General features: G+C 41.0%; 1 protein-coding gene across 1 annotated transcript in view; it reads right to left on the minus strand.

The window, feature by feature from the left end:
- tubgcp4 (tubulin gamma complex component 4) overlaps positions 1-12,915 on the minus strand; it is a 55,983-nt gene extending 43,068 nt beyond the window's left edge. The window contains exons 1-3 of the mRNA XM_063070142.1: positions 12,735-12,915; positions 4,925-5,050; positions 198-320 (exon numbers count right to left, since the gene is read on the minus strand). Coding sequence (XP_062926212.1) covers positions 198-320; positions 4,925-5,050; positions 12,735-12,812 — 327 coding nt within the window. The 5' untranslated portion in view covers positions 12,813-12,915. The remainder of the gene's footprint in view (positions 1-197; positions 321-4,924; positions 5,051-12,734) is intronic.
- Between the last annotated feature and the right edge of the window lie 262 nt (positions 12,916-13,177).

A 13,177-nucleotide genomic window follows, 5' to 3' on the forward strand; every position in this document is an offset into this window, starting at 1 on the left:
AACAATCACCTGAAGATCTCTAAAGTGCAGACCAAACTTCAGATTAAGGACAGGTGGAACTGTATAGCTGACACTTTGCCCAGAGAACAATGCCAGGTTACTGAAAATTTATCAATAGCAACTCATTCAAATGATAATAGAACAGTTTTAGCAGCTCCATTTTCCTGCAATGTTATAGTAAAGGTGAAGACAATTACCTCCTGCTCCAGGTCAAGGAGTGCCTGCCTGTAGGGCTGCAGCACCGAGTCTAGTCCTGTACAGAAGGCACGAAGGTAAATCCCGTGCAGTCCTGTCTGGCCCTGCTGGGAAGGGTGGCACTCCTGTAACATAAGACTAGCTGTTACTGGTTCATTTAAGAAAGATCAGATGAATGGAAAAGGATAATAAGGAGGATAGATATGAACAGAACCACAATCTTTATGGTGACCATCATTTACCGTTTGGGCAAATGGCCTGCTTTGGAGCTTCTTTGTATCTTGTGTGAAAATAGGGTCAGGAGTTCCACTGTATTTATCATTCTAACCAGAATATTCCCACCATATATAGAAGCATTTTGAATAATTCAGTTGTAACAATATTCCGACAGAAGATCCAGGTGAACGATATAGCAATAAGGAACACAGCAAAACAGACAAATGGGCACAGAACTTAAAAGTCATGAGCTGACACCGTTTCCACCAAAATACGAGCATCGGCGGGTATTGATGAGGACTATACAGTTATTGCCTTAAAGGAAAGAAATATTTCAAAGACAACAATGAAGAATGACATGGAGATGAGAAACTTGACGGCAGTATAAACATCAACATAATCTGCCTAGGCCAAGTGCGAAGATTCCATGTACTTCTCTGTTACAGCCTTATAGTTATTGGGAATTTCTTCACAGGAAAAGAAAATATTAAAACCAGATCTGAAAGAAATTTTCAGAATCAACTTTTGAGGATAAATAAATAGGAATTGCTCATTTGTCCATAATATAATATAATATACTATATATTATTGCCACTAGGGTAACCAAGCGGCAGGTTAAATTGAGTGTTCTTTCAATGATCAAAGTAAATTTGTTACCCAAGTACATATCCTGTATGTCACCATATACAACCCTGTGGGCATACTCAATAAACCTATAGAATAATAACCATAACTGCGTCACTGAAAGACTACACGAACTTGGAATTCAGCTGGTGTTCAAAAGAAAACTGTGCAATTAAAAAACAAATAATAATAATAATAAATAAGCAATAAATATCAAGAACATGAGATGAAGAGTCCTTGAAACTGAGTCCACAGGTTGTGGGAACATTTCAATGACGGGACAAGTGAAGTTGAGTGGAGTTATCCACTCAATAGAATCATGTCATATTTATGCTTAATTCATATAATTAAGAATACAAAAATTAGAAATAAAGTATGTAAGCACTCAATAAAACTAGAGTTGATCCATGGTTTGTCCACTTTCCAGTTCTTTATTTCCTGATTCAATGAGATTATGTTGAAACATTATCATCATTGTTATATAAGAAAAGGAATGAGGAATTATATACAGAATAAAAAGGGTTAAAACCTGACTGACTTGTTTGCAGCTTGACTAGTTGCGCGATAAGAATAATGTTGCAAGATAATAGTGCCTTACTAAACTGCTAACCATAGGATTGCTTGATGCAAGGAACAAAGGAGTGCATGTTGCATGAGATAGCTGCTTTGTGTAACCACTAATCAAGGATGGCTGGCAATGATCAGAGTACTATGTGATGACAAATGTTTAACAAGCAGCCCTGGACAGTGCTCAGGGCTCACTTGGTTATAGATATCCAGGCTCTATGAGCGGGACTCTGTAAATCAATTGAGCGACACAAAGTTGCTAATAAACAGTATGTAACCTTAAGTAAACTGTGTTTGACAATTATTCCCTTGGTCTGAACCTAAAGTCCTCTGGTAGAGAGGCAGATCAACAGGAAAAGATACATTTTCAAGGAGTAACCACCTTTTCTATGCCACAGACCAATACCACTAAGCAAAGGGTCGTGAACCCCAGTTTGTGAACCCCTGATCTAGATCAAGATATCCACCACAGACAGCCTCAGTGCCTGTTCTCTGTCTCTGGTGGCCTGGTTCAGGCCTCGTAATATGTCTCAATAATTCTGGTTTAAGGATAATAGACTGCTGAGGCCACTGTTTCTGCCTTGTTACAGGAGATTGCTATCAGAGCACTATCTAACTTGAGTTTTACGCACACATGACCCAATGAACAAACACCCAAGTAATCACATTGTCAAGTTCACTGATAACACAACAGTGGTGGGGCTCTTCACCAACAATGAGAAGGCTTACAGCAAGTCGGTGGAAGAGCTCAAAGTCTGGTGCCAGGCAAATACCCTCTTTCTCAAATGTCAACAAAACAAAGGAGATAGTTATCAACTTCAGGAAAACTCACACCACTCACATCCCTCTTTACATTGAAGGCATGGCAGTGGAAGCTACGAGGAGTTTCAAAGTCCCGGGAGTGCACATCTTGCACAACCTCTCATGGCTACAGAACACATCCTACAATCTACATAAAACATAGACATCTACAGCATATTACAGGTCGTTTGGCCCACAATGTTGTGCCGACCATGTAACCTACTCTAGAAACTGCTTAGAATTTCCGTCTATTTTTCTAAGCTCCATGTACCTATCTAAGAGGCTCTTAAAAAACCCTATTGCATCCGCTTACACCACTCCCGCTGGCAGTGCAATCCACGCACCCACCACTCTCTGTGTGAAAGATGTTGACAGGTATTTTAGACAAGTATTCTGAAACAAGACTTGAATGGAAGCGCTGCCCAGCAACATTATACTGTAATGACTTGTTGTAGGTCTGATTACATTTCCAGCTCTGTGATCAGTACCAGTGCAAACAAGTTGCAAAATTAACCCAGTGGCCACTTTATTAGGTACACGTATACACCTGATCATTTATGCAGATATCTAATCAGTCAATCATGTGGCAGTAACTCAATGCATAAAAGCATGCAGACATGGTCAAGAGGATCAGTTGTAGTCGGACTAGACTTCAGAATGGGGAAGAAATAGGACCTAAGTGACTTTGAACATGGAATGATTGTTGGTGCCAGATGGGGTGGTATGTGTATTTTAAAAACTGCTGATGTCTTGGGATTTTCGCACAGAACAATCTCTAGAGTTTGCAGAGAATGGTGCAAAAACCGAAAAAAAAATCCAGTGAGTGGTCGTTCTGTGGCTGAACATGCCTTGTTAATGAGAGAGATCAAAGGAGAATGGCCAGAGTGGTTCAAGTTGACAGGAAGGCGACAGTAACTCAAATAACCACGCATTACAACAGTGTTGTGCAGAAGAGTACACTTTGAATGCTCAACAAGTGGAACCTTGAAATGGATGGGCTAATGAGTGTAAGTGCATGTTAACATCAGAATAGTACTGCAAAATATCTGTATTGTTGATATTTACCAGTCCAGCGGCAAAATCCAGTGACTGGATCGCAACCATCTGCATATCAGTAATCACACTGTTCACTGGAGTTCAAGCCATAAGTCCCATCTGGACATGGCTGAATGCCTAGAAAGTTTCCTGACACCTCTACTTTCTGAAGAGGCTGAAGAGAGCTGAACTATGCACATCAATACTCACATCCTCCTACAGAAGTGCAGTAGAGAGCAGCCTAACATGTTGCATCACTGCATGGTACGGAAACTGCTCTACAACAGGTAGTCAAAACTGCCCAACACGTCACCGGCACCAGATTACCCACCATCAACAATGTATATACAGAGAGGTTCTGGAAAACGGCCAGTAACATCATGAGGTATTCTGCTTATGGACTGTTTGCCTCACTTCCATCAGAGAGGAGGCTAAGTAGAGCACCCATGCAGGACTACCAGACTCAAAAAGAGTTACTTTTCCCAAACAGTAAGATTGATCAATACCTCCACCCACTAATTCACCCTACAACCACTTTATCATTTCCTGTTAGAGTCATCTGATGTGAAGATACTTCTGTGCTAGTGTCACTTTATGGACATAAGATCACACTACGTATAGTGTTCTTTATCTTAGTTTGTTTTGTACTGCACCAGATCCAGAGTAATAATTATTTTGTTTTCTTTTACACTTGTGTACTGGAAATGACATTAAAATAACCTTGAATCTTAAGAGGAGAAATGGAGCAGATTTTGCCACCTTATACTGTTGTATAGCATAGAACATCACAGCACAGTACAGCCCTTTTGGCCCACGATGTTCAGCCAACCTTTTAGCCTACCCCAAGATCAATACTTTACGATCCTACTCTAAGATCATGCTCTGATCAACACACCACAGCAAAATCCTAATACATGTAAATGTATATGATGACTAAATTTGATCCTTGATCAATCTAACATAGATTACCTCCTACATAGCCCTCCATTTTTCTATAATACACGTGCCTATCCAAGAGTCTATTAAATGTCCCTAATGTAACTGCTTCTGCCACCACCCCTAGCAGTGCGTTCTGTGCACCCACCACTCTCCGTGTCAAAAACCTACCTTTATCATCCCCCCATATAATTTCCTCCTATTACCTTAAAATTATGCGCCCATGTATTAGCCAATTCCACCCTGGGAAAAAGCCTCTGGCTGTCCATTTGATCTATGCCTCTTATCACCTCTATGAAATCGCATCTTATCCACCTTCACTCCAAAGAGTAAGGCCCCAGCTTAGTCAATCGATCCTCGTAAGACATATTCTCCAATCCAGGCACGATAGCCTGGTGACTATTTTGAGTGATCTATGAAAATTCACATTTGTGGAGGTTATCTGAAAAGCATCACCTTAAAAGTGCTTTACAAGTCAGAAGTATTGACAGGGAAGCAATACAGAGGTGTATACAAAACCTCAGCATAGATCAGTGGCCATAGAACCTACCTGCTGTACATGTCCGGTATACTGCTCCACAAACTCAGTAAAGCGAATGTAGTCAGTGCCTAACTTGCACAATCGATTTAAGACACTGGTCTCACTTGGATGAAGAAAAGGCAGATCCTGAGATACCTAGGTACAATCAGATATAACTGTTAGCTTAGGGCATGGCTTAATACGCAGTAATATAAATAGTTTGTATTTGATTAGTGGCTACAGTGTCAAATGTTCTCAGCACTTAAGTCATTCATCTGTCAAATACACCAATATACATCTTATACACAACAGATTCTGTAGATGCCAGAAATCCAGAGTACACACAAAATGCTGGAGGAACTCAGCAAGTCAGGGACCATCTATGGATGCAATGCTCCACCACTGCATCATGGCTGATTTATTATACATCTTAACCTCAACCTCCTGCCTTCTTCCCATATCCTTTGACACCCTTATTAATCAAGAACCTAATAACCTCTGCTTTAAGTACACCCAACGACGGCCTCCACAGCTGTCCATGGAAATGAATTCCATAGATTCATCATCTTCTAGCTGAAGAAATTCCTCCTCATCTCTGTTCTTAAGGGATATCCTTGTACTTTGAGGCTGCGCCCTCTGGTCTTAAGACTCCACCACGAGAGGAAATATCTTCTCCACATTTTGTGTGTTGCTCTGAATTAAAACTGCGTGTAGATATTACTGACATCCTAAACTATCCCTTCGCTTGTTCAGCACCGACAGCTTTGGAATGCCTAGAAAATACAGAGTTTTGAACTAATAAGTGTATAACAATGACAACTGAAGGATTTGGTCCGTCCAATTTAATCAGCCATGCAAATATTGTCCCCCATTGCAGTACAATCCCCTACTAAATGATTCTGGATCTTTACCTTAATTTATATAGGAGCATGAGAAATGGAATCAGGCTGTACAACATCATTGTGAGGTAGCGGCCTTCTTTCACTTCACCGTTTTCTGCCCTATCTCTGACAAAAGGTAGTGGATTCGACCCAGTACATCGGGGGAAAGCCCTTCCAACCATCGAGCATATCTACATGAAATGCCTTCTTTTCTCACTGCTGCTATCAGCTAGAAGGTACAAGTGCCTCAGGACTCACACCACCAGGTTCAAGAGCAGTTACTACCCCACAACCATCAATCTCTTGAACAAAAGTGGAAAACTACACTCACTTATCTATGTATTGGGATGTTCCCACCACCAATCATCTCACTTTAAGGACTCTTTATCTAATTATCTCATATTCTCTTTACTTATTGCTATTTATTTATATTTGCATTTGCAGTTTGTTGTCTTCTGCACTCCAGTTGATTTTTTCATTGATTCTGTTATAGTTACTATTCCATAGATTTGCCGATTATGTCTGCAGGAAAATGAATCTTAGGGGTGTATATGGTGACATACATGTTCAAATTAAAATTTATTATCAGAGTACATACATATCACCACATACAACCCTGAGATTCTTTTTCCTGCGGGCATACTCAGCAGATCTATAGAATAGTAACTGTAAATAGGATCAATGAAAGAGCAAGAGCATTGAAGACAGAACAAACTGTTGAAATGCAACTACAAATAAATAGCAATAAATAACAACAGCATGAAATAATAAGATAAAGAGTCTTTAAAGTGAGATCATTGCTTGTGAGAACATCTCAACAGAGGAGTGCATTTATCCTGTTCTTGAACCTGGTGTGAATCCTGAGGCACTTGCATGGTCTGCCTGATGGCAGCAGTGGGAAAAGAGCATGGCCTGGGTGGTGAGGATCCCTTGATGACAAATGTTGCTTTTCTAAGACAGCATTTCATGTAGGTGTGCTCAATTTTCAATCTCCCTCCTGTATGCTGATTCATCACCACCTTTGATAAGGCCCACAACAGTAGTGCATCAGCAAACTTAAATATGGTGTTGGAGCTGTACTTAGTCATACAATCATAGGAGTACTTTAACAATAAATTTACTTTGAACTTTGAATATGCTTAATTTAAAAAACTCAAGCTCATTGATTTTACTTGGTATGAAATAATCTTGAATTTTCCCTTTCCAGGTGTCCCCTAGATTTCTCATAGTGTGTTCACTCTAGGCCAGTTTTTAAAAAAAATTACTTTAATCAGATCAAGTGATATTTACAGACAGCCTATCATTTGAGGTTAGAGTCTATGTACCAGGTCCACAAGTGCTCTGATAGTGGTGAGAGGCAGACCATGAAGCATTTTTAGATCAGTCAAACCCAGCTTGCAAGCTTTGATAGTGCCATCAATAGAAAGATTTATGACTTGATGAGCACAAAGTTATCAACAATTGAAAGGGTCATGAGGATCATTAGTTTTTCTTTCAAATGTCAAATATTGCAGATGAGTATCTGATTCAGATCAGGATACACCGTGAGAACAGTATATAATCCTGGCTGCTAGGAAGGAAGTTGGACGTCTAAATTCTAGGCACAATTCATGTCACTGCATTAATTCTTGTGATATCCTGTGTTAACAGCTATTCCTCTAACGATGATGATGTATTACCGCAACACCTTATTGGACCTATTTTGTGTTAGTGATTTATGTGAGATTTTAAATGCACATAATCTATAGATCTACAGATGCACAGAGGAGCGCATCCTGACTGGCTGTATTACAGGTTATATGGAAACACCAATGCCCAAGAACAGAAAGACCTATAAAGAGTAGTGGATACAGCTCCTTCCAAAACAGAAAAAGCTCTCCACACCATCTGCAAGAAGCGCTGAACAAGAAAGTAGCATCCATCATCAAAGACCTCCACCATCCAGGCCATGCACTATTCTCACTTCTGTCATCAGGAAGGTGGAGCCTTAGGTCCCACACCACCAGGTTCAGGAACAGTTATTACCCTTCAACCATCAAGCTCCTGAAGCAGCATGGATTACATCACACACAATAACACTGAACTTATTCCACAATCTATGGACTCACTTTTAAGGACTCTTACAACTCATGCTTTTAGTATTATTTATTTAATATTATTAATGTTGTTTTTTTTTGTATTTGCCCAGTTTATTCCCTTTTGCACATTGGTTGTTTTTCAGTTTTTGTGTGTAGTTTCTCATTGTTTTTATTGTACTTGTTTGATCTACTATGTGTCTGCAAGAAAATCAATCTCAATGTAGTATATGGTGACTTTATCAAACTATTAGTATTTGTTGCTATTTATTTATTATCTGCATTTGCACAGTTTGTTTACAGTTTACAGATCCTGTTTACAGTTACTCTTCTATAGATTTGCTAAGTATGCCCACAGAAAAAGAATCTCAGGGTTGTATGTGATGACATGTATGTACTCTAGATCATAAATTTTACTTTAAACTTTATTTCAATTTAAAAAAACTTCTTGCTAAAATTCTCCCACGACTATCTATACCACATATTATATCTTTCTCATTTGTTTAGTTGTAGCTTACAAGAATACAATTAGATCCAGTTTCCTTTTGCATATTAAATTGTGGTGGTTGCTTGGTTCCACAGAGCTTCTGAGAATCTACTGCCTAAGTGCAATTTTTGATTAGTTTTTGACACTGGAGAGGTTTCGTCCCTCATCGGAATTCTGATAGATTAGTTATTTTAATAAGTTTTATTTATACAGGGCTTTTCATAGCCTCGGTATACATCAAAATATGTTGGATGTGAAGGATGTGTTACCTCAGAAATCTCATTAATGGTGATTGATTGCACATGGGCTTCAGTAAGCAAGAAAACAACCCACTCTCTTGTTAGCAAGATGGTGCATAACAAACAAAAACAGAAATAGGCCTTTCAGCTCTGTGACTGTTCCAGCCTCCAACAAGGCTATGCTGACTTTTATTTTGTCCACTTGTCCCCATTATTCCTTTAATATCGCAAAAAAATCTGTCAATCTCAGTCCTAAAAACAGTGATTAAGCCTCTGCAGCTCTCTTTGGTTGTCAATTTTAAAACTGACTAGTGGGGTACCGCAAGGCTCAGTGCTGGGACCCCAGTTGTTTACAATATATATTAATGACTTGGATGAGGGAATTAAATGCAGCATCTCCAGGTTTGCGGATGACACGAAGCTGGGTGGCAGTGTTAGCAGTGAGGAGGATGCTAAGAGGATGCAGGGTGTCTTGGATAGGTTGGGTGAGTGGGCAAATTCATGGCAGATGCAATTTAATGTGGATAAATGTGAAGTTATCCACTTTGGTGGCAAAAATAGGAAAACAGATTATTATCTGAATGGTGGCCGATTAGGAAAAGGGGAGGTGCAACGAGACCTGGGTGTCATTATACACCAGTCATTGAAAGTGGGCATGTAGGTACAGCAGGTGGTGAAAAAGGCAAATGGTATGCCGGCATTTATAGCGAGAGGATTCGAGTACAGGAGCAGGGAGGTACTACTGCAGTTGTACAAGGCCTTGGTGAGACCACACCTGGAGTATTGTGTGCAGTTTTGGTCCCCTAATCTGAGGAAAGACATCCTTGCCATAGAGGGAGTACAAAGAAGGTTCACCAGATTGATTCCTGGGATGGCAGGACTTTCATATGAAGAAAGACTGGATGAACTGGGCTTGTACTCGTTGGAATTTAGAAGATTGAGGGGGGATCTGACTGAAACGTATAAAATCCTAAAGGGATTGGACAGGCTAGATGCAGGAAGATTGTTCCCGATGTTGGGGAAGTCCAGAACGAGGGGCCACAGTTTGAGGATAGAGGGGAAGCCTTTTAGGACCGAGATTAGGAAAAACTTCTTCACACAGAGAGTGGTGAATCTGTGGAATTCTCTGCCACAGGAAACAGCTGAGGCCAGTTCATTGGCTATATTTAAGAGGGAGTTAGATATGGCCCTTGTGGCTACGGGGGTCAGGGGGTATGGAGGGAAGGCTGGGGCGGGGTTCTGAGTTGGATGATCAGCCATGATCATAATAAATGGCGGTGCAGGCTCGAAGGGCCGAATGGCCTACTCCTGCACCTATTTTCTATGTTTCTATGTTTACCACCATCCAGATAAAGAAAGTTCTTCCCATCTGTCCTGCATTGGTGACCCCTTGAGACTGATCTCAAATTCTAGATACCTCAGAATCTCCATGTTAAGCCCTGCAATGATTTTTGTATGTAAGAGACACCACTGAGGAAATAACATAGCAAACCAAAAATACTTATAAATTCATAACAAGTGGGAGTTATTTACAATCCATCCTCAGTTGACTTTGGTGGTGTGCCTTCTGAAACTGCTCATATCAGAAATGGCATTCCTTCAAATCTGAAAGGTTGAAGTTGAGAGGACATAGCACTTGGATTAACACTAAGCATCAATCAAAAAAATATATTACCACCTGCAACTGCATCTTCAGCAGCCTCCCTTACTATACACTGCTTTTTTCTTCCCTTAAGATGATTCATTTAAAGCGGAAGTTGATAGGTTCTTTATTAGTAGGGGCATCAAAGGTTATGGACAGAAGGCAGGAGAATAGAGTTCAGAAGGAAAAATAAATCAGCCATGATCAAATAGTGGAACAGACTTGATGGGCCAAATTGTCTAATTCTGCTCCTAATCTTATGGTCTTAATTACCAAGGGTTTGGACATCTATCTGAAGATTTTCTTCAGTATTCTGGGCTCTATTTTTCAATAATGTCATCAGCCTATCACATCCATACCAGACTATCAGTCCCTATCTATATCAGTCCTGTTATCAACCACTCATCAAAATACCATGTAAATGTCTTCGGCTATGCATACTCCAGATTTCAACCATCCCTTGTGTGAAAAAAAACTTCTTCAATTAATCTGACCCTTACCTTAAACATGCCCTCTGTTTATCGACAACTCATTTAAGAGAAAATATTTTTATCTTTGCCTTACGATGTTTTTAAAAATTTTATTTACAGCACAGAAACATACCCTTCCAACTGCCCAATGAGCCCACACAGCGCAATTACACCCATTTGACCAATTAAACAACTAACTCATACTTTGTTTGGAATAAGGGAAGAAACCAGAGCACCCGGAAGAAACCCACGTGGTAATGGGGAGAACGTTCAAACTCCTTACAGGTAGCAGTGGAATTGAATCTGGGTCACTGGTGCTGTAATAGTGTTACAATAACAACTACACTTTCATGCAAACCTTAGTCAGACACCTCAACCTGCCCCAGTCGAAAGCAAACCTTCTTTTTCATTCTCTTGTAGCTAAAATGCTCCATCCCATGCAACATCGCAGTGAATCTCCTTTACACCCTTTGCAGTTCAAACACATCTTTCCTGCAGTGTAGTGAACAAAATTGTACACAATAATCCAGATGCTTTATATGAACTCCCTGTTCTACTATTCAATGCCTTGGCAAAGAAAGGTTATTATCCCAATTGCTTCCTTATCCATCAAAGATATTTATCAGGAGTGCTGCGTATGTAGGGCCTTCGGCTTTGTCAAAGATCCCTCCCATCCGTCCGACAAACTCTGACCCCCTACCATCAGGCAGGAGGTACCGTAGCATTAGGACAAGAACTGTCAGGGTGGGAAACAGCATCTTTTCCCTGGCCGTTAAGGCTATGACCACCACCCAGATCTCATTATGTATGAAGTGCCAGTAGCATTATACTGTTTACTTTTTAAAACTTGTGTCAGAATTGCACCTTATTAATTAACTAGTGGTAATATTACTTGTGTGTGTTGTGTGTATGATTTATATGTACTGTGTTGTGCAGCTTGGACCAGTGGAACGTCATTTCGATTACAGTTGAATGACAATAAACTGAACTTGAACTGCCTCATCTACTTGTCCTCTGCCAAGATCCCTCTGTTCCTCAGTACTTTCAGAGTTCCTACCATACACTGTTTTTGGTCAAAATGCATCAAGATTAAATTCCGTTTGCCATCAAAACATTCTGCAACCAAAGACTAATCACAGTCGATATCAGAATTTTCCATGATATCTGCAAATATACTAATCATAACTTTGCCATTCACATCCAAATCATTCAAGTATCTAACGAACAGTAAGGGCCTCGCTGAAGAACTCAACAGTGCACCACTGGTTGCTGGCGCTCCATTACAAAATCCTTTCACTATCACTCTCCGCTTCAACACACTAATCCATAATTGCATTCCCTATCTCCACACTCCCCATCACTGAGACCCACACCTGTGCTTGCAACTCTCGGCTTTTACAAAGCCCCATAAGTGTTCTTCCCCTCAAACTTGCAAAAGCAACTCCTGCAATGCCACCCCACTCTTACAATCCAGACCTGTGACCCTTTACTATCAGACACCTCATACGTACCACATAACAGAACAATCCATCATCCTGTGTCATATTAGTTACTTCCTGTGATCCCACACCCTCTTCTGAAATTCTGTCCCACCCTTCCCACTCCAAATCCTCATGCCTTGACTATACATAAGCTCTTCGACCTAACCTAGCACGACATCCTTGCCTTCCTCTCTTGCCACCCTCCTCCTTCTCTTGCATCCCCCTATTGCGTGAACCCTCCCTCTCTTGCTTTACCCCAATTTCCTCCTCTCTCCTCTGTCTTTTGCCTACATCTTTCCCCTATATTGCATAGGAAAGTACTGAGAAAATCTCCAGATGCTAGAAATAAAGCAACACACACAAAATGCTGGAGGAACTCAGCAGGTCAGGCAGCATCTATGGAAAAGAGTGCAATCAACGTTTCGGGCCGAGACCCTGTACTCTTTTCCATTGATTCTGCCTGGCCTGCTGAGTTCCTCCGGCATTCTGTGTCCCTATCTTGCATACTCTCTTATGCCTCCCTTCCCGCCTCCGGTTGCCATGGTGCTCGGAGATCCGCCTTCACCTGCAGGCCGCTGCGCTTATTCCAGCTGAAGATGCTGCCTGGGTATCCACTAAGGGCCAGAAGCAGTTCGTGGATCATGGCACCGGTCTGGTCGCCAACGCCCAGTCGTCGCTGCCCCCAGGAACAGAAACAAAATCGATGTGTCCGGTTTAACACAGAAAACAGCAACCGCCAGATCTGCGCGCCGACATCTTTGTGACTGGCAAGAAATCATCCGAAATGACGTTGCGCGCGATCGCCATAATTCATCCTGGCGACTGGAAGCTCTAAGACTGGCCGCCCACAATATTTAGTACTGGCAGTTTCCAAGTCACATAACGGATTGTTGTCATCTTTACTGTTGAGGAGGGAGGAGAGACCAGCAGGCAGCGCTAGGGATTGAGGACTCCTTTTCAGTGGATTTTGAGGTAGTTCAGGAAGCCAATGTGGGATCTATAGAGGTT

This window comes from Mobula hypostoma, chromosome 18, assembly GCF_963921235.1.
Source record: "Mobula hypostoma chromosome 18, sMobHyp1.1, whole genome shotgun sequence".
In the NCBI taxonomy this organism is placed as follows: Eukaryota; Metazoa; Chordata; class Chondrichthyes; order Myliobatiformes; family Myliobatidae; genus Mobula; species Mobula hypostoma.